The 21048-nt window shown below is 40.8% G+C and overlaps 1 protein-coding gene across 2 annotated transcripts in view; it reads right to left on the minus strand.

Annotated features, from left to right (window-relative positions):
* Window positions 1-1726: 1726 nt before the first annotated feature.
* Window positions 1727-21048, minus strand: part of LOC140734685 (glutamine--fructose-6-phosphate aminotransferase [isomerizing] 1) — a 96063-nt gene continuing 76741 nt past the window's right edge. For both annotated transcript variants that reach the window (XM_073058992.1, XM_073058985.1), the window contains 3 exons: window positions 13839-14006; window positions 10319-10480; window positions 1727-7730 (listed from right to left, as the gene is read on the minus strand). In XM_073058992.1, the coding sequence (XP_072915093.1) occupies window positions 7686-7730; window positions 10319-10480; window positions 13839-14006 (375 nt within the window). In that variant the 3' untranslated portion in view covers window positions 1727-7685. The remainder of the gene's footprint in view (window positions 7731-10318; window positions 10481-13838; window positions 14007-21048) is intronic.

Consider the following 21048-nt stretch of genomic DNA (forward strand, 5'->3'; position numbering starts at 1 on the left):
ATGTTGTCCAGCAAGCCTCAGTTCATGAGATGGACATTAACCACTCAAGTAAAATAAGCTCCCCTAACAAAGTCCGTGTGTCTGACCAGGGTCCACACCCTGGTCAATATACTTTGCATATTCACCAGTCTGTTGAGTGTCATTCTGTTGAAAGGAGGCTGAAAAATATGATATTCATTTAACACACTGTAAATAATGCTTCACTCCGCCTGTGAGTTGACCCTTGCACCGAATTTTGACCTGCTTGTACTAACTGGCTGGGAATGCCATGACCTCTCATCTTCATACAATCTCTGAAAGATGGTTCTCTGCACTCACAAGAGACAACAGGTTGAAAGATTACTGCCGCCTGTTTTGCAAATAAAGTTTTCCATTAACCCAGTAAGAGTGCCATGCTAAAATGGAAGATGGGAATGATACAAATGTGCCAAACTTTTCACAGCACTATGAAAGGAAAAGAATTGCAACAAGCCACCGCCCTCACCTCCGAGAATGGACCTGAGATTTAACATTACTTTAAGCTATCCATCAAAAATATGTCAGGATGCTAAAAAAAAATTAACCCAAATGATGCAACTGCATTGGAAACAGAATTTGCGAAAAGAGTTTCCTTGTAGTGTGTTTCCAGTAGGAGATACACTAGTATGTTGGTTTTAGTTCTACAATGGGAGGCAAAGTGAGTGTTAAGGACCAAAGAGCAGCATTTTTGTTAAATGTGCATTAATATTGTTTGATAGATCTTGTGAAATGTTTGAAACAGCAAGAAATCTGTGGTGACCAGTGGTTCCCAACCTTTTTTAATGCCATGGACCAATTCCATTAAGCAAGGGGTCCATAGAGCCCAGGTTGGAAACTCCTGCATCAAATGCTCAAGTGAGGTAACCAATGGCCCTTTCAACCCATCGCTAGAGTGAAGAGCAAAAGCTAGGTCAGAAAATGGAGTTCAGGGATGGATCCAGGCTCAGTCTGAGTGGAGATCAAAATACTTACAAATGATTGTAAAGAGAAAAAAAAATGATGAGATTGTTTTTGCCCATGCTGTATTCCCCTTAATGTAACTTTTGTCAATAAACTTGGTATGCCAGTAACAACTGTGTGAGAGTCTTACTTATACTGGGTTGCAACATATGAAGTTTACATCATGGCCAAACAGATCAGTGTTCCAGGAAAGTTCATGGAGGCTATTCTTGTCATACTGTAGTGCTAACAGAATAAGTGACTTCACTTGTGTGAATGTAATAGGAGCCACTAACAATACCGCCTTTAATGAATGGAGGTGTCTCCAGTGTCACTAAAAGTGCTTTCAAAAAAATTAGTATATATCATGGATTGCAGCAGAAACAGCAATTAAAAGTGGAACAATAATACTTAAATTGCCTTCCCTTGTTCTACAATAACCAACCGATGCTGGCTGTTAATTATGTTAAATGCATTATCTTTGGTATTTCCGCTTTCTTTTTCCAATAACCATTTGTGTGACAGGCCAATGGCGTCTTTACAGTATGCCTGTTTTGAGAGGAGTTGTTAATCCAATCAGTTTGGGCCAGAAATTAAAGCCAGTTTGCCACAAAGTACAGGCCAGAATCTAGCAAAGGCCCTGTATAAAGGTCCTGGTGTATCTGCTGGTCAACCGACAAATCTATGACACATCATTTAAAAATGTCTGTCTTTGCTGGATCATGTCTATAGTTACAACACAAAAGTGCAGAGCTGCTGAACAGTAGTCTTGAAGAATATCTCTATGTACTTTTTATTAAAAATCATACAAACCAAAATAGTCTATGGTGCACACTTACAAGATTTTAGTTCGCATAAGCAGTTTCCGCAGGAGCTAATCACAAAGACAAATTACTGAGACAAACGAGATTAGCAAACAGAAGATTCTATCATTCCTTTCACAGTAAAACAAGCAAAGTACCTCCTTAAACAGCAGCTACACAAAGCTAAAAGGTACCCCTTTATTAAGTTATTCACCTGGCCATGTGCAATGTATATAGTGTGGATGCCATTAGGGGCAATAAGTTGCATCAATACTGGACAAGTCATTTTCATCAAATTATAGAAATTTCTCAACCGATGATATGTTTTGATGAACCCAAACAAAGGTCCTTAACAACTGTATTAACTTGTAAAGTTAATATTTGTGCCACAATGCCACATAGGAATACAAGCTCTAGTCCAGGGTTGTGACTTTAATTCCATCTCAAAAATATGGGATTTTTTTTTTAAGTAATGGATGCTGAGAATTATCATTCACATACTCAAATAAAAATGGTAGATTTTGTTCCAACAACATCGTGCAGTGAACCCATGGTCCTATTTTCTGTAGACTGATTCACAGGGATTTTTAAACCTATGGCGAAAATCAAGGAATTTATAAGACGTTTGGAACGTATGAATGTGAGTGATGTTGGTGCTGGTGAAAGGCACTCTCTGCTGGTCAAGTAGGGTTAAGTACTCCTATGTGAGGCAATAATAGCCAGATGCAGAGAAAAGCTCCCTCATTCTTCTCCAACAGTACAAGCCTCAATCAATCTCAAGAGCACTTAACGTGACAAATACACTTGTAGTCAATTCCCATTCCAAATATCCTGCTATCACATGTGAGCAACAATTCCAGTGCCAAGTTAGGGGCAGTTTTAATGCTGCACACATAACAATTCAGACACTAAAAGTGGAACTTAGTAAGAAATGCCCAACATACGGATGGAATGTATTCAACTCTGGAATCTGGCTGTTAATGTATACTGATAATTTGCTTCTTATATGCCACATTTGAAAATACAAGGAACAACATTCTATATTATCTGATAACAATCATCACTGCGGAATACAATCATCTGTTACCCCATTCTCTCAGACCAGACCAATAACACTTAACGTATTAATTGTTCTACAAAATATAAACAATTATTCAATTTCCCAACAATGTCTCACATAGCAGCAGTTTGCCTTTGGTGAAATTCATTATCCCAATGATATGCAGATATAGTTGGGTCGAAATGCTTTGTCATTGCTCTGAACAGTACCACAATAGCAATCTGAAAGCTGGAGTGGCAGTCATATAAAAGGTTCTAATTTGACACGTTCCCCAAAGACATTTCTGTAATTTGGTGGGACCACAGACTCTAAATGTTCAGGTGTGTTATCATACAAGGAAACTGGAAGTGGCAGTCAGTGAAAAATGAATGTGGTTTTGCTTAGCAGACCATATTGCCCTCTCAGGTTAGTTCATCTTGGTGCAGTGGGAAATGGACTGCTAGACCCAGAAAATATCTGCACAGCCCTGTACTCTTGAACCAACGCACCAGTGCTATAGTTCACTACGTTTACAATAGTACCATTGCGTTCATGATGACATTGACAGCATTAAGAGGAACTAAGTTCCTTAAATAACTTTTTAAAATTGCATGATTATTATTGCTCATGTTATTTTGTGTTTAGATTAGACATAGCAACCAGAATACACACACACACATTCCAGATTGTGCATTGCTATTCAAACTTGATCACCTGGGATTTTTTTTTGGTGACGGAAGCAGGGAGTACCTATGGATTAGCCCAACGTCCATTTGCATGAAGAATTAGCTTCACCTTGTTATTGGTCCCAACTCCCAAATCAACTTCTTCATATACTGAGCCAATAAGGCCAGTGATGAGCTCTGTGACGACAGACAATGCAAATCTTGAAAGCTGCCTACACAGTCTTTCTTATTCTGTAAGAAATCACTTTTTGTAGTTGATGTGATCCAGGATGAATTGTTTCAATTCTGATGCACGTTCGGTATTTTACAATTTTCTATACATTCTGGGAGAAACCTTAACATTACTGATCTCATTGTGTTCCACTATCAGAAAGTTTCAAAATCAGGCAACCTGATATCTTAAAAGCTGGTTAAATGCAACATAACCTAGATCAGGAGCCCATGGACCCCCTCAGTTAATGGTAAGGGTCCATGGCATAAAAAAGGTTGGGAATTCCTGCCCTATATGGACTGCTTCTATCAGTATGGAAAACGTGGCTGATTTTCTGACCTAGCTACTGTGGCTACCAGTCTCAGATACAGTGGAAGACAGATGCTCAATTCCAGAAGACAGGCATCACAGCTCTTACATGCCTGAACTGGTTTAGTTATTTATTGCGATACAGCACAGAATAAGCCCTTCTGGCCACGCTGCCCAGCAATCGCCCGACTTTAATCCTAGCCTAACAATGACCAATTAACCTACCAAATAGTAGGTTTTTGGACTGTGGGAGGAAACTGGAGCACCCGGAAGAAACCCACACGGTTCAGAAGGAGAACGTAGAAACTCCGTATGTAGGCAGTGGTGGGCCTGTACCGTACAGCATTGTGCTAACCACTACGTTACCATGCCACCCTTGGAAGATTGTCTGGCAATGGTGAGAGGATCTGAATGTGGGTCTGAGTGGTAGCTTTTAAACAAACCAGCAATGGTAGTCTGCCTTCAAAAGTGGATAAATCTGCACTGGAAAATGAACCAGATTAACGCCGCTCCTGAATGAGCAGAACATAGTGATGAGTCCAGACACCACTCTAGTTTGAATACAAAGCTATACAATAAACATTTTTGCATCTAAATAACTCAATTTCCAGGGAAAACAGTTGGAAAATGTACATGGCCCTAGAACAAACTGATGTATTACTAAAATTGTTTTCATGCTGTCAAGCCAGGCTTTCATACCTTCATAATGCAGAAAATTACAGCCTCGGGCCCACTGTCTCCTCTGTCTCAAACACTACATGGTGAATTTATTTATTATTCCACCTGATAGTAATCAAAATGAATTCTACTTCCACAGAGAACACCCCAAAGCAACAATCAAAACCACTCCTCTGACTGCATTTCGCAGTATTGGGCCACTGTGCCTCACATTCCCATGGTCACAATTAAAAGTGCAGAACCACAATAAGAACTGGTCTACTGAATCTAGAGCAAGGGGCAGCAGGCACTCATTGAATTTGAACAGTTGAGGAGACTCCGGTGTTATGTGAAACACTACATAGTGCAAAGAACCACGCAGACACTTGCCCCAGCTGAATATGGATAAGCCTAGATCGTTTGTCAATCCAAGCAAATTTAGGAATGGAAACAGGGACAAATTTTTTTTAAAAACAGCACTGGATACACTTAGTTGTGTGAATAAAAGAGCATATTCAACTCTGCCAGCTGTATTTCAAACAGTTTAGTCTACCCACTTACCAACCGTGCCCTGCATTAATTGACAAAGCAAGTCAGCCTGGGGGGGGATAGGGGTGACAGGATCAGAGTCATACAGCACAGAAACAGGCCCTCTGGTTAAGCTCGCCCATGCTGCCCCACCCAAAGTTATCCGGCTGAGCTAATCCCATTTGCCTGTGCCCATATTCCTAGTTTTCCTATCCACGTATCTATCTCACTGTGCTGGCAGAAGTTCACAATAACACTGATGATCTGCCTGCAAAGGACCATCTATCCCTGCTCTATCACCAATAAACAGGTGGAAAGGTGTAACAGGTCAATTGCAACACACACACACACACACACACACACACAAAACGCTGGACAAACTCAGAAGGTCAGCAGCATCTATAAAAAAAAAAGAGTAAAGAATCAACGTTTCGGGCCAAGACCCTTTATCAGGACCGAGAAGGAAGGGGAGAAGTCAGAGTAAGATGGTGTGGGGGGCAGAAGAGGAACAAGTACAAGGTGACAAGTGATAGGTAAAACTGGGAGAGAGGGAGAGGTGAAGTAAAGAGCTAAAAAGTTGATTGGTGAAAGAGATAAAGAGCTGGAGAAGGAGGATGAGCACCAGAGGAAGGTGAGGAGATGAGAGACTGAAACAGGAATGGAGAATGGTGAAGAGGGGTATTAATCAACTGCATTAGGTAACTTTACAAGATTATGGAGTATAGACTAGTTCAAGTAAGTACTTCAATCCATTCACTTATTGAAATTCTTGCCCACAATCCAGTCCCAGAGAAGACTCCAGTATATTCAATTTTTATACTGGAAGTGAACCAAACTGTCAATAGGAGAGGTGAACACAATGCTAAAATCTACAAGTGAATGCTGGATGGAGATGGCGATGTGGTGGACATGGTGAAAGGAAAATTCTTCTGATCTGAGGCTCCTTTCCAGTCACCCCTCCCCATCACTCAACATTGTTTGGTGTCCCACAGACCAGTTTCACAGTGCTCACTGTACCAATATCCAGTAGTGTCAGGACCTCAATTGACTCAAGAGTTCAGAAGCAGCTAGGGTTTGTTCTACTCAACCCCTTTGAAATATTTACATAAAAAAACAATACAGCCAAGTTTTCCTTTAATTTTTCCAGTTATGAGCGATACGTTATAAAGTCAGCGTTGATTGGAAGGGGCAGGCCCAGAAGCAATGCCTGGTTGCACATTGGAGTTTGAAGTTCTTCATGCATTTGAGTCACATCATAATTAAGCAGCTATGGCCAGAGGCTAAAAGACAAGCCTGCTTCAGAGTAGACTGACCCCATGCAATCATTGCTTATCCAAGGAGGTAGACAAAATTATCCTTGGATGAATTTTAATATTAATATGATTGTAAAAGTTTGCCATCATCCAATTTTCATCTATTTGAATTTTTACTAATTCACATTTCTAAAGAGAAGCCAGGGACTTCCATAGATTATTTCACACTCTGTGCTGCAAGCATTAGATTCACTGAAGAGCCCACTAAATTAAAAGTCACAGTATAAAGTATTAAGCCATCATAAATAATGCATAGTTCCCATGGCGGTGTCTCAGTTTGAGCCTAAACAATCATTGGTCAGTTTCAACAATCTGTGTTTCTCTCAACATTTTGAAGGGAAGTATTTCATGTGGGGAGATGGTGGTGGTGAGGGGATGTTCCAGTGAGTGAACTGCCTTCATACTTAACACAGCACTTGCCATTTTCAACAAGCCGGTTAACTATAAAGTCCGTATTTACTGCTATTTCAGAAGGACAATTTAGACATTATTTGCATCCAGAATCATCACTGTGAGCAGCAAACCTCTTCATTTATCAGAAAAGCTGAGGCAATAGCCACAAAGCTGACATGGAGCTAGAGATACTTGTCCGTGAGATGTCATCAGATGGTTCTCTCAATCCAGGCTGTGTATCATGATTTCTCAAAGATAGCTCTATCAATCTGTACAACAGCTCATTTCCCATCCCAACTCGACAGGTGAACCCCAATCCCCTTCGCAACCCTCATTCCAATTTATATTTACATGCTCAGTCAATAATTGGTCCAAAAATAATGGTTGCATCACTTATGAAGAACAGCTCTCTCAACAAGAGATGAGCGCTCCCTGCTCTGCAACCAGAGAGCTTCATCCCCAGGAGACCACTGAGGAACAGCAAGAAACAAATGGAAAAACTAATCTGAGGCCCAGTCATAACGCTGACAAAAAATAGATAAAATATAACATCAACAACAACAAAAAATGTAGAAAAGAGCCCACTGCGAATGAAGTTTCCCTCTAGATCTAATGATTCAGGAATGGATGTGGCCCACTGTAATTGCACTACACTAAATACAAAATAGAAAGACCTATGCCAGTGGGTTTATGTACTTTTTAAAATATATATTTAAAAAAAAGTTAAGAATGTTCCGGTTATAAAATCTTTTGGCCTTCCGCCTTTTGTGTAGACCCCGCAGCATCTCATCATTCCACAGTCACTGATTTGGCCAGGTTTCGTGGGCAGTCAACCTGTAGGGAAGGAACGAAATGTGATTAGTAATGGTACATCAGATGGCTCCCCCCCCCCCCCCACCACCCTCCCCGCTGCCATCAATATTGCACCATCCCTCATCACCAGCACCTTCCTCCCCCTCCTCCAGCTAAATGTTGTCATCGTTGGCTGCAATAGAGATGCTGCTTAACATTTTGAGAACCCTTCTATGCTTCACCCAAGGGGAAACTTTAGACGCAACAGAATTAACAAGTTTTCTATCAAATGGATACATAATAAGAACATACGAAATAGCAGGCCATCTGCCCTGTCAAGCCTGCTCTAGCATTTAATAAGAGTGCGGCCTCTCTGGCCATAGTCTCAGCTCCACCTACCTGCCTTTTCCCCCATTAACCCTTAATTTCCCCACCATAAAAAAATCTATTTAATTGTGTCTTAAATATATTGAATAAAGTAGCCTCTACTGCTTTTTTGGGCCAAGAATTGCACAGATTTACTACTCTGTGGGAGATAAACAGTTTCTCCTCACCTCTATCCTAAATCTATTCCCCTTAATCTTGAGGCTCTGTCTCCTAGTTCCAGTCTCTAAACTGAACAATGGAGACAAGAGATTGCAGATGCAGTAATTTGGAGCAACAAACAGGTGTGTGAGGTGCTACATTTTGGTAGGAATAATCCAAATAGGACATACATGGTAAATGGTAGGGCATTGAAGAATGCAGTAGAACAGAGTGATCTAGGAATAATGGTGCATAGTTCCCTGAAGGTGGAATCTCATGTGGATAGGGTGGTGAAGAAAGCTTTTGGTATGTTGGCCTTTATAAATCAGAGCACTGAGTATAGGAGTTGGGATGTAATGTTAAAATTGTACAAAGCATTGGTAAGGCCGAATTTGGAGTATTGTGTACAGTTCTGGTCACTGAATTATAGGAAAGATGTCAACAAAATAGAGAGTGTACAGAGAAGATTTACTAGAAGGCTACCTGGGTTTCAGCACCTAAGTTACAGGGAAAGGTTGAACAAGTTAGGTCTTTATTCTTTGGAGCGTAGAAGGTTGAGGGGGGACTTGATAGAGGTATTTAAAATTATAAGGGGGATAGATAGAGTTGACGTGGATAGGCTTTTTCCATTGAGAGTAGGGGAGATTCAAACAAGAGGACATGAGTTGAGAGTTAGGGGGCAAAAGTTTAGGGGTAACACGAGGGGGAACTTCTTTACTCAGAGTGTGGTAGCTGTGTGGAACGAGCTTCCAGTAGAAGTGGTAGAGCCAGGTTCGGCATTGACATTTAAAGTAAAATTGGATAGGTATATGGACAGGAAAGGAATGAAGGGTTATGGGCTGAGGTCGGGTCAGTGGAACTAGGTGAGAGTAAGCGTTCGGCACGGACTAGAAGGGCCGAGATGGCCTGTTTCCGTGCTGTAATTGTTATACGGTTATATAACAAGGTGTTGTAGGTACTCAACAGGTAGAGGGAACTGGATAGTTGATCTTTTTGGTTTAGACCCTTCATATGTTCAGAAAAATGGAGAAAAGATGACTGACATCAGCAAGTGAGCATCTATCTGTAAAGAATACTGGGTGGCAATCTTGCTGAGAATCTTGATGAAGGGTCTCAGCCCAAAACATCGACTGTTCATTCCCATCTGTAGCTGCTGCCTGACCTGCTGAGCTCCTCCAACACATTGTGTGTATTCCAGCATCTGAAGTATCTCTTGTGGCTGGGAATCTTGCTTGTTTCTCTCTCAACACACTTCAAGGGGCAACACATCTAATTACAGTTACAAGGCCAAGTTTCCTGTTGACTTGAAAGGGTCTCTTTGATTTGGGGTTTTAAGATCAGAGTATTAATGTTTATGCTACAGGATGACAAAGGATTTTAAAATCAGCTGCTTTTTAAAAAAACTATACATTTGTGAAATGCTTTACTCTTTTTAAAAAAAAATACCTCAAAGAGCAGCCCACCTTGGATGGTACTGATCAACACTGTACAGGCAAGAGGACAGCTGCACCCCCACCCAAAGCCAGAAATGAGCAACCTGGTAGCAATGGTTGAGAAATAGTTGCAAACAAGGTTAAAAAAAATTATATCCAGAAAATATTAAGAATAGAAGAGACTTGAAATTACAGGGGCAAAAGTCTTACACAAAATAAAGAGTTACTGAGCAGTCCAGTTATAATTACTCACAAGAACTAAGTTCTCATGAAAAGAAATGACACTCTTATTCCTTCCAATAGATGCTGACTGACCTGCTGTATATTCATTGTAATTTCACATCTCCATATTAGACTTTTCTCTTAAGGTTATTCTTTGACTATGACAGAACTGACATTGCAGGGTAGGATAGCTGGAGTGATAACTCAACGCATTTGACCCCACTGCTATTATGTTGAATGCAACAGTCAATTTAAAATCAACCCCACTGAATATAACTTGTCAGCTTTACCACCGTGAAGGAATGAGTAAGCACTGATGTGCAGGTATAATACAACATAATTCCAGGGCATAAAATGTTTTTTTTTCCTTCTAGCCTTTGAGTTTCATGAAAGTTATGGAGGAGTATAAGGGAATTGAATTTCACCCACCATAAGCAAATAAATACTCACATCATATCCTCGTAGGACAGCAAGGTGGAAAGAGAGAAGCTGAAGTGGGATGACACTGAGGATCCCCTGCAGGCAATCCACACTGTGAGGCACTTTAATTACTCGGTTAACACTCTTTATCGTCTCATAATCATCCCTGTCGCAGATGACCACTGGTCGACCCTGAAAGAGTAACACAACAACAAATTGAACAGACTGCAATTTCAGAAACGTTAACCACTAACTACCTGTCACTTCCGTTATTATTATATTAATGCTCCAAACCATCCTCATGTTACTGAAAAGTATTAATTGACTGTCCTGTGATCCTTTTATCCCATTACATCCTCGCTGTGTTAGATCAAGATTCACTGCACAGTGATCTATTGTAACATTCTCAGGTCTCCAATATTGTAGGCACAGAGGATTGCTTTTCCCTAAACAATGAAACCTGTGAACCTGTAATGCAAAATGTCCATAACTATACCACATCTTAACAGCACAAAAGCAGCACTAAAAGGATCGCTTTCAAATGCAGTAACCATTGTTATACTGGCTAATGCATCAGATCTTTGGTTCAATGCTAACTCCCACAACAAGGTGAAGGATCAGTTCTTCAGTCATCAGCATTATAGAGATACAAACTTTACCCTGGACATTAAGATCCAAACTACATCCATTCAGCTCTTCTTCACAGAGCAGTGGAACATTAGAAACCTGAACTATCACAACAGCTGCTAATATTTGGCAGGCGTGGTGAAGTAGCTGCTAGCGCAATCACTTTATTACGGTGCCTAAAATTGCCAATCGGGGTTCAACTTCCGCTGCTGTATGTGAGAAGTCTGTATGCTCCCCTCGTCTCCTCTGGCTGCTCCAGTTTCCAAACACGTTCCAAAGATGTTCAGGTTAGTGAGTTGTGGCATGCTATGTTGACGGCGCAAGTGTTTGCCCCCAGCTCAGTCTTCGCACCATGTTGGTCGTTGACACAGAATGATGCTTTTCACTTTATGTTTTGATGTATCGTACTGTGCAAAAGTCTTGGGCACATACATATAGCTAGGGTATTTGTCAATGTGGAGCGGACAGCAAGTTTCTAGAGCTAGCGGGAGCAAAGGATGTTGGGAGTGGTGAGGGTGGAGTGCACGGGAGGAGTGAGGCACAGGTGGCAGAGAAGGAGTGCCATGGGCACTGTGGTGGGGGGGGGGGGGGGTGGCACAGGTGCAGACATACAAGCCCACAGACACCAGGCAAGGACATATGATTCCAAACAACTGGTTTATTGATCATTACAGAAGGTCTTTCGACAAGGTCCCACACAGGAGATTAGTGTGCACACTTAAAGCACACGGTATTGGGGGTATGGTATTGATGTGGATAGAGAATTGGTTGGCAGACAGGAAGCAAAGAGTGGGAGTAAACGGGACCTTTTCAGAATGGCAGGCAGTGACTAGTGGGGTACCGCAAGGCTCAGTGCTGGGACCCCAGCTGTTTACAATATATATTAATGATTTAGACGAGGGAATTAAATGCAGCATCGCCAAGTTTGTGGATGACACGAAGCTGGGCGGCGGTGTTGCTGTGAGGAGGATGCTAAGAGGATGCAGGGTGACTTGGATAGGTTGGGTGAGTGGACAAATTCATGGCAGATGCAATTTAATGTGGATAAATGTGAGGTTATCCACTTTGGTTTCAAGAACAGGAAAACAGATTGTGCTGCCTTTATGGCAGTTATTTAGTTTATAATATTTTCGCTTAGTAATTTGTTAGCATTTTTTTTGTCAAAGTTAGGATTGTTTAAATCAATTGATTTGTCTGTAATACATCGCGGCTGCGATGACGTCACATCCGGGTTCGCCGCGTCTTGTGGGAAATTACCGGTTTGAGATTCACGCAAGGGTGGGGGTCACTCACATTTGCCACCATAACGCCGGCTAGGGTTTCTCTATGCACCAAAGACACAGTGAAAGCAACACTGTAAGTCATTAGATAATCGGTATTTTGAGTTAAAATGTTAACGCCGATTCTGTTAAAAGTAACGACGGTCGGTAAGGTTTACCTTTTCGTCAGTTAAAGAGTCGGGATAGTTTGTATTGAAGTGTATCTAAAGCAGCCAATGGAGCAGCTAGATTCTGACTGTATGCTGCACTTTAATGTAATGTAGTTATTGTAGTTTTACCTTTGCAAGTATTCACAATGTAAATGTGATATTTAGAAGGAAACAAACACTGTACCAATCTTGTATTGTTTTTCAACAGTTTTCACCATATGTTAATGTGAAGAGTGAACAGTAAATGGTTAATCTTACTGCGGCCTCGTTTGCATTGATTCTGGTTTATCTCGACGTTTACCTCGGCGTTACGTCACACCCGAGCGAGAACGTTACACAGATTATTATCTGAACGGTGGCCAATTAGGAAAAGGGGAGATGCAACGAGACCTGGGTGTCATTGTACACCAGTCATTGAAGGTGGGCATGCAGGTACAGCAGGCGGTGAAAAAGGCAAATGGTATGTTGGCATTCATAGCAAAAGGATTTGAGTACAGGAGCAGGGAGGTTCTACTGCAGTTGTACAAGGCCTTGGTGAGACCGCACCTAGAATATTGTGTGCAGTTTTGGTCCCCTAATCTGAGGAAAGACATTCTTGCCATAGAGGGAGTACAAAGAAGGTTCACCAGATTGATTCCTGGGATGGCTGGACTTTCATATGAAGAAAGACTGGATCGACTAGGCTTATACTCACTGGAATTTAGAAGATTGAGGGGGGGTCTTATTGAAACGTATAAAATTCTGAAGGGATTGGACAGGCTAGATGCAGGAAGATTGTTTCCGATGTTGGGGAAGTCCAGAACAAGGGGTCACAGTTTAAGGATAAAGGGGAAGCTGTTTAGGACCGAGATGAGGAAAAACTTCTTTACACAGAGAGTGGTGAATCTGTGGAATTCTCTGCCACAAGAAACAGTTGAGGCCAGTTCATTGGCTATATTTAAGGGGAAGATAGATATGGCCCTTGCGGCTAAAGGGATCAGGGGGTATGGAGAGAAAGCAGGTACAGGGTTCTGAGTTGGATGATCAGCCATCATCGAGCAGGCTCGAAGGGCCGAATGGCCTACTCCTGCACCTATTTTCTATGTTTCTATGTCTCTCTGGTGCTTCCCATTCCCTTCTGCTTTTTCCAACCATGATTCCCCTCTTCCTGCCTCCTGCCCACTGCCAGTCCACATTACAGACTAATATCAGAATCAGATTTATCATCACTCACATCATGAAATTAGTCTGGCAGCAGCAAAGTGCAACACACATAATTACTACAGTACTGTGCAAAAGTCTTAGGCACCCTAGGTATATATATGTGTGCCTAAGACTTTTGCACAGTATTGTACATGTGACAAATAAAGCAAACTAAATCTATATCTCCCTGAAATTTAATGCTAAATAGCCACTGAGTAATTACTCATGTTCATTGCTCAGACACCTGTACTATAAAAAAGATCTTACAGGAAGGAAACGGAAATAAAGGCAACAACTCAGTGTACACCGTACCTGCCGTGCAACTACTTGCTGCAGTGCGTTTTGGCACTTGGTATATGTGTGGTCCCTCATGATCACCATGATGACGGGCATCAACTTGTCCACCAGGGCCAATGGTCCGTGCTTCAGCTCTCCAGCTAGGATGCCTTCTGAATGCATGTATGTGATCTCTTTGATTTTCTGTGGAAATAATTTTAGACACAATTAATTTAAATATAAATTTTGCACAGCTCCTGAGGAAAAGGTACCAAAAGCAACATGCTCTACAAAGAGCCTGATGGCCTGCTTCTGTTCTGTAACAATTCTATTTTGTTCAGAAATCAATGTGTTCACCTGCCTCATATACCTCCAACTTGCATTCCTTCATTTGGTTTTAAATCATAGTTTGTTTATAGACTTGTTTGTCTATGGTAAATATTTTATTCAATTGGAGATTCTCTTCAGAACTAATTGAAGCAAACAACACATTATTATACCTGCAAGAGGACCACAACCTTGTCGTGATTTGGAAGCTCGCGCGCCTCAAAGACCTGGAGAGTTACATTGAGTCAGGGCTTTATGCTTGGTAGGATTATCCAAGCCAAATTGGTCAAAGGGAAGAGGCCAGGCTAAGAGTGGTCCATTGATCCTCCAGGTTCAACTCAGGGCTAACAACCCTGACTGGGTCAGAAAAATTGTTACAAAACAGTAAGAATCTTTATCTATGTGCAATAGTATGGCCAGACAGAGATGGAGAACCTTCATTGCTGCCTTAAGTGCCAGCGATGTAATGGGCAGCAGGTAACAATGTATATCCATATGCAACTGTTGGATCACTGGATGAAATCCTCTCCAATAAACTTTGTTTTAAACATAATCTCTCCTGTAATTCTCTCGTCTGTTGGATACTCCTCAGTGAAATGGCCCCTCACCAAAAATCTCACTGGAGGATATCCCTGCACTGACTAACAATGGACAGATTAATTTCCTTATCATCTGAACAACCTCAGGATAGACAGATTTTCTTTCAGTAAGACTTCTGAAGATCTGAAGGCAGGAACATCATTTTATCTGACACTGCCTCAAAGAAAATAATCGCATTACAGCTTCCTCAACACAAAATTTTTCCTCCTTTAGGGTCCAGGCAATACATTTTGAAGGATACAACTGAGTTTTTAAATTTGAAAGGATGTATTTTCTTGATAGATCCTTTTCTTAAGGCTCACGCCCCTTCACAATGTGACCCAGATTTTGGAAAATTAGAAATGATGCACAATTGCATTATTTAGTACAGAGTGAGCAGCAAACATTGAGAGCTGATGTGTATCAACCAAATTCCTCATAAGCCAAGTTTAATGCAATTCCCACTCTTGCAAGGAGGCAGTATCTCAGAAAGAAAGCTCATATTTAGGGGGAATTTTAGAGGTAGGATCCTATTTCTAGTCAAATTGACCTTATCCTTTTTAGAGGATTTGCAGATTAAATATTTGGCCATGTAGAGATATGACTTTAAAATTTTGCATTCTGAACACAATACGCAGGGTTCAAATTCTTCACTTCCTTCACACATGGCTCCAATTGATTTCCTCTGCACGCTCAGTCAGAATTCATGACCTCTGGTGCCACGATAATGATTCCTTTCAGATGGTGCTTTGTCTAATTAATGGCAGCAGAGGCTGCTGAAGTGGAATCATATAGAAGAGAAGGAGCAAATAGGTTAATTATCATCTCTGAAACTCACTGCGGAAGTAAAATTTTGCTTTTAATTTTACCCACTTAGTTTCTGAAGAGCAGCCTATGAGGCAGAATTGCAGTTTTGTAAATAGTCATTTTCATCACCCAAGGGAATTAAAATGCCTTCAGCTGTCTGGCTCTGAAAGAAAACCTTTGCTGCCAGAGCAGTTTTAAGATGTATTTATCTGACATTAAATTCATTTAATTGCAGATTCAGAGTAACAGCTTTTGATGAAGCTGTCTAAAATATTACCATTTATTTCCAAGTAGTAATTTTATTTTTTGCTTATAGCTTTATCTCCTCACTGAACAGAATGGTTTTCTTGGATGCAATTCACATCTAGACCTCCTGTGCCATATGCAGAGTGGTCAGTGGGATACCCAAGATAAACAACTGGGCTTCACATCCATCACCCAAAGGCAAGTATCAACTGGGAGCTGAAGTACCATCATACTGACTGATTCAGCACACAATAATTAGGCACATTAATGTGTATTTTAACAAACACAAGTTGAACTGACAAATAAAATTTAAAAAACAATAAAATGCAAGGTTGATTAGGTCCCATATTCCTCTATGGTGAGGACCTTAAACATGGCAGGGTGGATAAATTCACTGACACTGATGTTCACAAAATTACAGAAATCGAAAAGAACCAGGTTCAGGCCATTAATTTCTTATTAAATTCCTGTGGACAAAACTGCCATTATGGGCGCCATGATTGCAAGCTTTCTTCCCTAAATAAAGTTCAAGCTATCGTGAAAGGAATGGAATTAGCCAAGGGGTGCAGACAAGCAAATAGCCTCTGGAAGATTTTCTGCCCAAGAAAGATCTCCAACCACACCCTACTTCAGTGTTACCAAGAGGACACGGTCACAATCATCATAAGGAAACACTGGAGAGGGACTGGGCACGTGATGAGAAGAGGCCAACTCCACTGTCAAGACAGCACCTCATTGGACCCCTGAAGGATGGAAGAAACAAAGGAGACCAAAGACAACTTGGCACCATGCCATAGAGGCAGAAATAATGACCCTGAACCAAACCTGGGGCACAATAGAGAAGATGGCCAAGGACAGATAGAGATGGAGGATCTTCGCTGCTGCCCTAAATAACAGGCATTTGATGATAATGATGCTGAGAAGCAAATGCTTTGGCATCTATCCAAAAGTGTCAAACTCTGCTATGGCTTTAATTTTTAGTCAAATATTTTGCAATGTTTTATGCATTTTTTGTATAAACTCTGCTACTTTGCATGAGACTTTGTGCAGATAGGTCAATTGTTTCAGTTCAGCCTACAGTTCAGTAGCATCTTGGATCTTACAACTTCACAACTAATATCGTTTAACATTTTCTTTCCAAGAGTTAAGCAAATGAACTGTGTGCATGACATAAAGCTTCTCATTGGTGTTTGTTGGTCCTTTTTTTAAAAAAATGGATTCTTTCGGGTCTCTTGGTCTGTGTCTGCCTGTGAGGAGAGGCATCTCAAGGCTGTATAATTTATACATACATTGATATTAAATGTAATTTAAACTTTTGAACCATATACATTGTACAAAACCAAATAGTACTAAAACTTGAGTTTGTGAAATGAGACTGGAGCACAAATGATTAATGAAAACTTGGAGACCAAAAAACAAAATCCAACCATTTCAATGGGCCATCACAATGATACAGCAAAGGTACACAGATATAATGGTTAAGTTACTGGACAGGAAGCCACATTTCTTGACTGATCCAGAGAGGTGTTTCTGAATCGTAGCACGGCAACTAAAAAAAATCTGTACTTATGAAACTAGTTTCAGTAGCAGTAAAAGAACTGTCATAAAGACATCTGGTTCATCAGTCTCCTCAATAAAAGAAAATCCAGCCTATATATGACTGCAGATATACTAATGAACTCCTCACTGCATCCTTCCTTCAAAGAACAAAGCTGGTAATGTCCACATTTAAGTGAATGAATAATATTTTAAATAGATGCAGCTTAAAGCAGATGCATCTTCCAACACTTTTAACTCCAAGAACTACAGCAGAACAATACAACGCGGGTGGACAATTATGCCTGTACTTGCCCTTTGGAAATGCTCAGAGGTTGATCGATAATTCACCTGTTAACAAACAATATTGAAGACACAATATTGTTATTTCTATTGAATCTAAATTTCCATGTCAGGACCAAGTGTGCAGTACCTCTTGTTCAAACCCCCAAAAGGGACTGCAACAAAATAAAAAACAACATGATACTTAGCAGCAAGAATGTATAATAAGATTTTTTTCAAAAATATGCTGAGCTTAACTTTACTGAAAAAAATGGTAGACTCACGGCATCACTAAAAAAAACAATTTCACACCCTTGTTATTTATTTGCACTTGCCACGTGGACTGAGATTTTCCATTACAATTACTTGTTGTTCAGCATTATTTTCTTTCTCCCCAAATTGCGCTGGCTTTTATTCCGCTTATGTGAAGCCAGAGAACATCAATCAAGATGACTTTCAATGAATCATCTTCATTTACACAACAGCAAATGTCAGTGAAAGATGTGACCTAATTCTTACAAAATCCACTTCAGTTGTAGCTTTTTGAAGCCAAAACATCTTTTCAATGCATCTTTCCTGTAAACACCAGAAAATTAAAGCAAGCTGAATTGCTCATTTTAAAATGAGTGTGTTGTTAGATTGCTTCATTCCTACCCATGAAATTGGACATCTTTGATACACACAAAATCATAGGAACAGGCCTTTTGAACCATCATGTCTGAATCAGCTCCTCAGTAATATAGATCATCTTTACTCAGAGACTGTCTACAGCTCTGGAGTCCCTCCAGTTTCCAGTATTTATCTCATTCCATTTCATATTAGCTTCAACTGCTTTTCTCAGTAGCACCAGCTACAAACTTGTAACTCACTGCATAAAAATTTTCATTTCTTCTTCTTTACCTTTTGTCAATTAAGTTAAACCCGTACCCAAGTTACACTCTCCTGACGGACAACATTTCCCTACTTAATTCAACAAAAAAATGGAACTATTAAATTCTTCCTCAACCTTCTGCACTTCTTGAGCCCCTCCATGTAAATACTTTCTCATTTCTATCCTTCAAATAAATCTCTTCTGCAGTTTTCAAAGGCTGTTGCCTTCCTTTCTAAAAGAGTAATGCCCAGATCTGCAAACAAAGCCCATAACTTACTTTATTCCAGTGGTCCTGTAGAGAACCACCAGCGAGATGCTCTTTATGCCTCTGATTTCCATGTCAGTGTGGAAGCCAGAAATGAGCTGGATGACAGCTGCTGGCACGTATAGCCCCTTACCCAGTTGCAGGGCACAGCACCCTGCCCATATGCTTGAGCTGAGTCTGACGCCCTACATGCCTGTTGTCTGTAACATGGCCCTATTCTTCTCTTTTACTTTCTTTTATTTCAAGATACAACACAGTAACGTCTCTTAGAGCCAACATACCACCTGATAATAGCCAAGTGACGAATTCACCCACTAACCTGTATGTTTTTGGAATATGGGAGGAAACTAGCGCACCCAGAGGAATCCCACGCAGTCACGGGGAGAAAATAAAAAACTCCTTACAGCTAGTGGTGGAAATTGAACCCAGGTCACTGGCGCTGTAACGCAATGCGCTAACTGCTATGGTACACCTGTGAATGGAGCCATTCAGTGTGCCTGAATAAGATCAATTGAGTGGCTAGTTTGTGTTCCTAATATTTTTTATCCTTTATGTTTTTAATAAATGCAGAACACTTGTATGTGTTTATCATTTGTTTAAATAGTCTAAGTTCTTTGAGCACTTCCAATCTGAGGATTTGTGAACAGTCTGCAAAGAATTTGCAAAAGAGTCTGCGAATCTCTGCGAGCCCGCTGGAGAAGTCAAAGAACGAATGCCTAGAGTCCAAGTCGAAGTCCGCTGGAGGCAGAAGACATCCTGTACTGGTGTTCAGGGGACTGTGCACGTGCACAGGTAGGAGGAAGGAACGGGGGTTCTTTTGTTGCGTGTTCTGTGTCATTCTGCCAAGCATTCTGGTCATGTTATGCTAGCGCCGGAATATGCGGCAACATTTAAGGTTTGCACTCAGCACACCTTCGGATGCATTGGTCATAAACACAAACAACACATTTCACTCTGTGTTTCAGAAAACGTGATAAATAAATCTGAATCTTGATCAGTAGCAACAATTAAGATTTGTTAAAAAAAAATCCTTGACGAACATTTAAAAGGTCACAAGTCAGGGCCATGGACTGAGGAGTGATCACTGCCTGCAGACAGCACACTCTGTGACTCAGCCAATGATGTGTTGTCTGGATCATAACTGGACGTCCTGGGCAGCAAAGAGCAGCTGCCGGAATTAGTGGAGAATGAGCCAGATCTAACAAAATAGGAACCAACAATCCAGATGAGCTGCTTCCAGGCAACTAACAACATTTGCCATATACCTCTGCTCACACAATGCCCCCAAACAGTAAAGGATCCTCCCTTCTACCTTATACCACTTTGAAAGATGTGGACATATGCTGGAGGATTCTCTGTCCCCAAAATTATCAATGTAATTCCAGAAATAAATATCTCTGTTTACAAGCTTAACAGAACAGCAAAGTCTTTCCATGCAAAAAAACATAATATATTCTCTCTTCTGTCTAAAGCTAGCCAAAACAAACAGTATACAAAGTTTGAATGCATCTTTATATGGAGCATTTTGTATTTATTGTTGACACAACCACCACACAATCACCTGCAATCCTTGTTCTGATTATTGACAAGCACAGGACAATTGGTTAGGTATGTGATATCCAATCTAAGTCCTGGAGAACGCATCTGTTTATTTACATTTAGAGATACAGCCCAGTAACAAGCCTTCCTAACCCAACAGGCCCACACTGCCCAATTACACAGGTGGCCAATTAACCTACTATGCTGAAAGCCTTTGGAACATAGGAAATTGGAGCACTTGGAGGAAAACCAGTGCAGTCCCAGGACAAAGACTAGCTGACTGGCAGACGGCACAGAGTGGGAATAAAGGGGCCCTTTTCTTTTTTTGCCACTGGTGACTAGTGGTGACCCAGAGGGGTTGGCGATGGGTGTGCTACTTTTCACGTTATATGTTAATCACCTGGATGATAAATTGACGAATTACTGGCCGAGTTTGAGGACAAAACAAATATAGGTGAAGGGGCAGACAGTGTTGACGAAGTAAGGAGTCTACAGGACTTGGCCAGAGCGGCAGATGGAATACAGTGTAGCGAAGTTATGGTTATGCACTTTGGTGGCAAAAATAAAGGCACATTTTCTAAATGAGTACATTTATAAATTGGGGATGCAAAAGGACTTGGGAGTCCTAGTGCAGGATATCCTAAAGGTTAACTTACAGGTTGAGTCGGTAGTAAGGAAGGCAAATGCAATGTTAGAGGAATAAAATATAAAAGCAAGGATGTAATGCCAAGGCTTTATAAAGCATTGGTTAGACAGCTCTTAGAGTATTGTGAGCTGTTTTGAGCCCTTTATCT

The sequence above is a fragment of the Hemitrygon akajei genome, chromosome 1 (assembly GCF_048418815.1).
Source record: "Hemitrygon akajei chromosome 1, sHemAka1.3, whole genome shotgun sequence".
NCBI lineage: Eukaryota > Metazoa > Chordata > Chondrichthyes > Myliobatiformes > Dasyatidae > Hemitrygon > Hemitrygon akajei.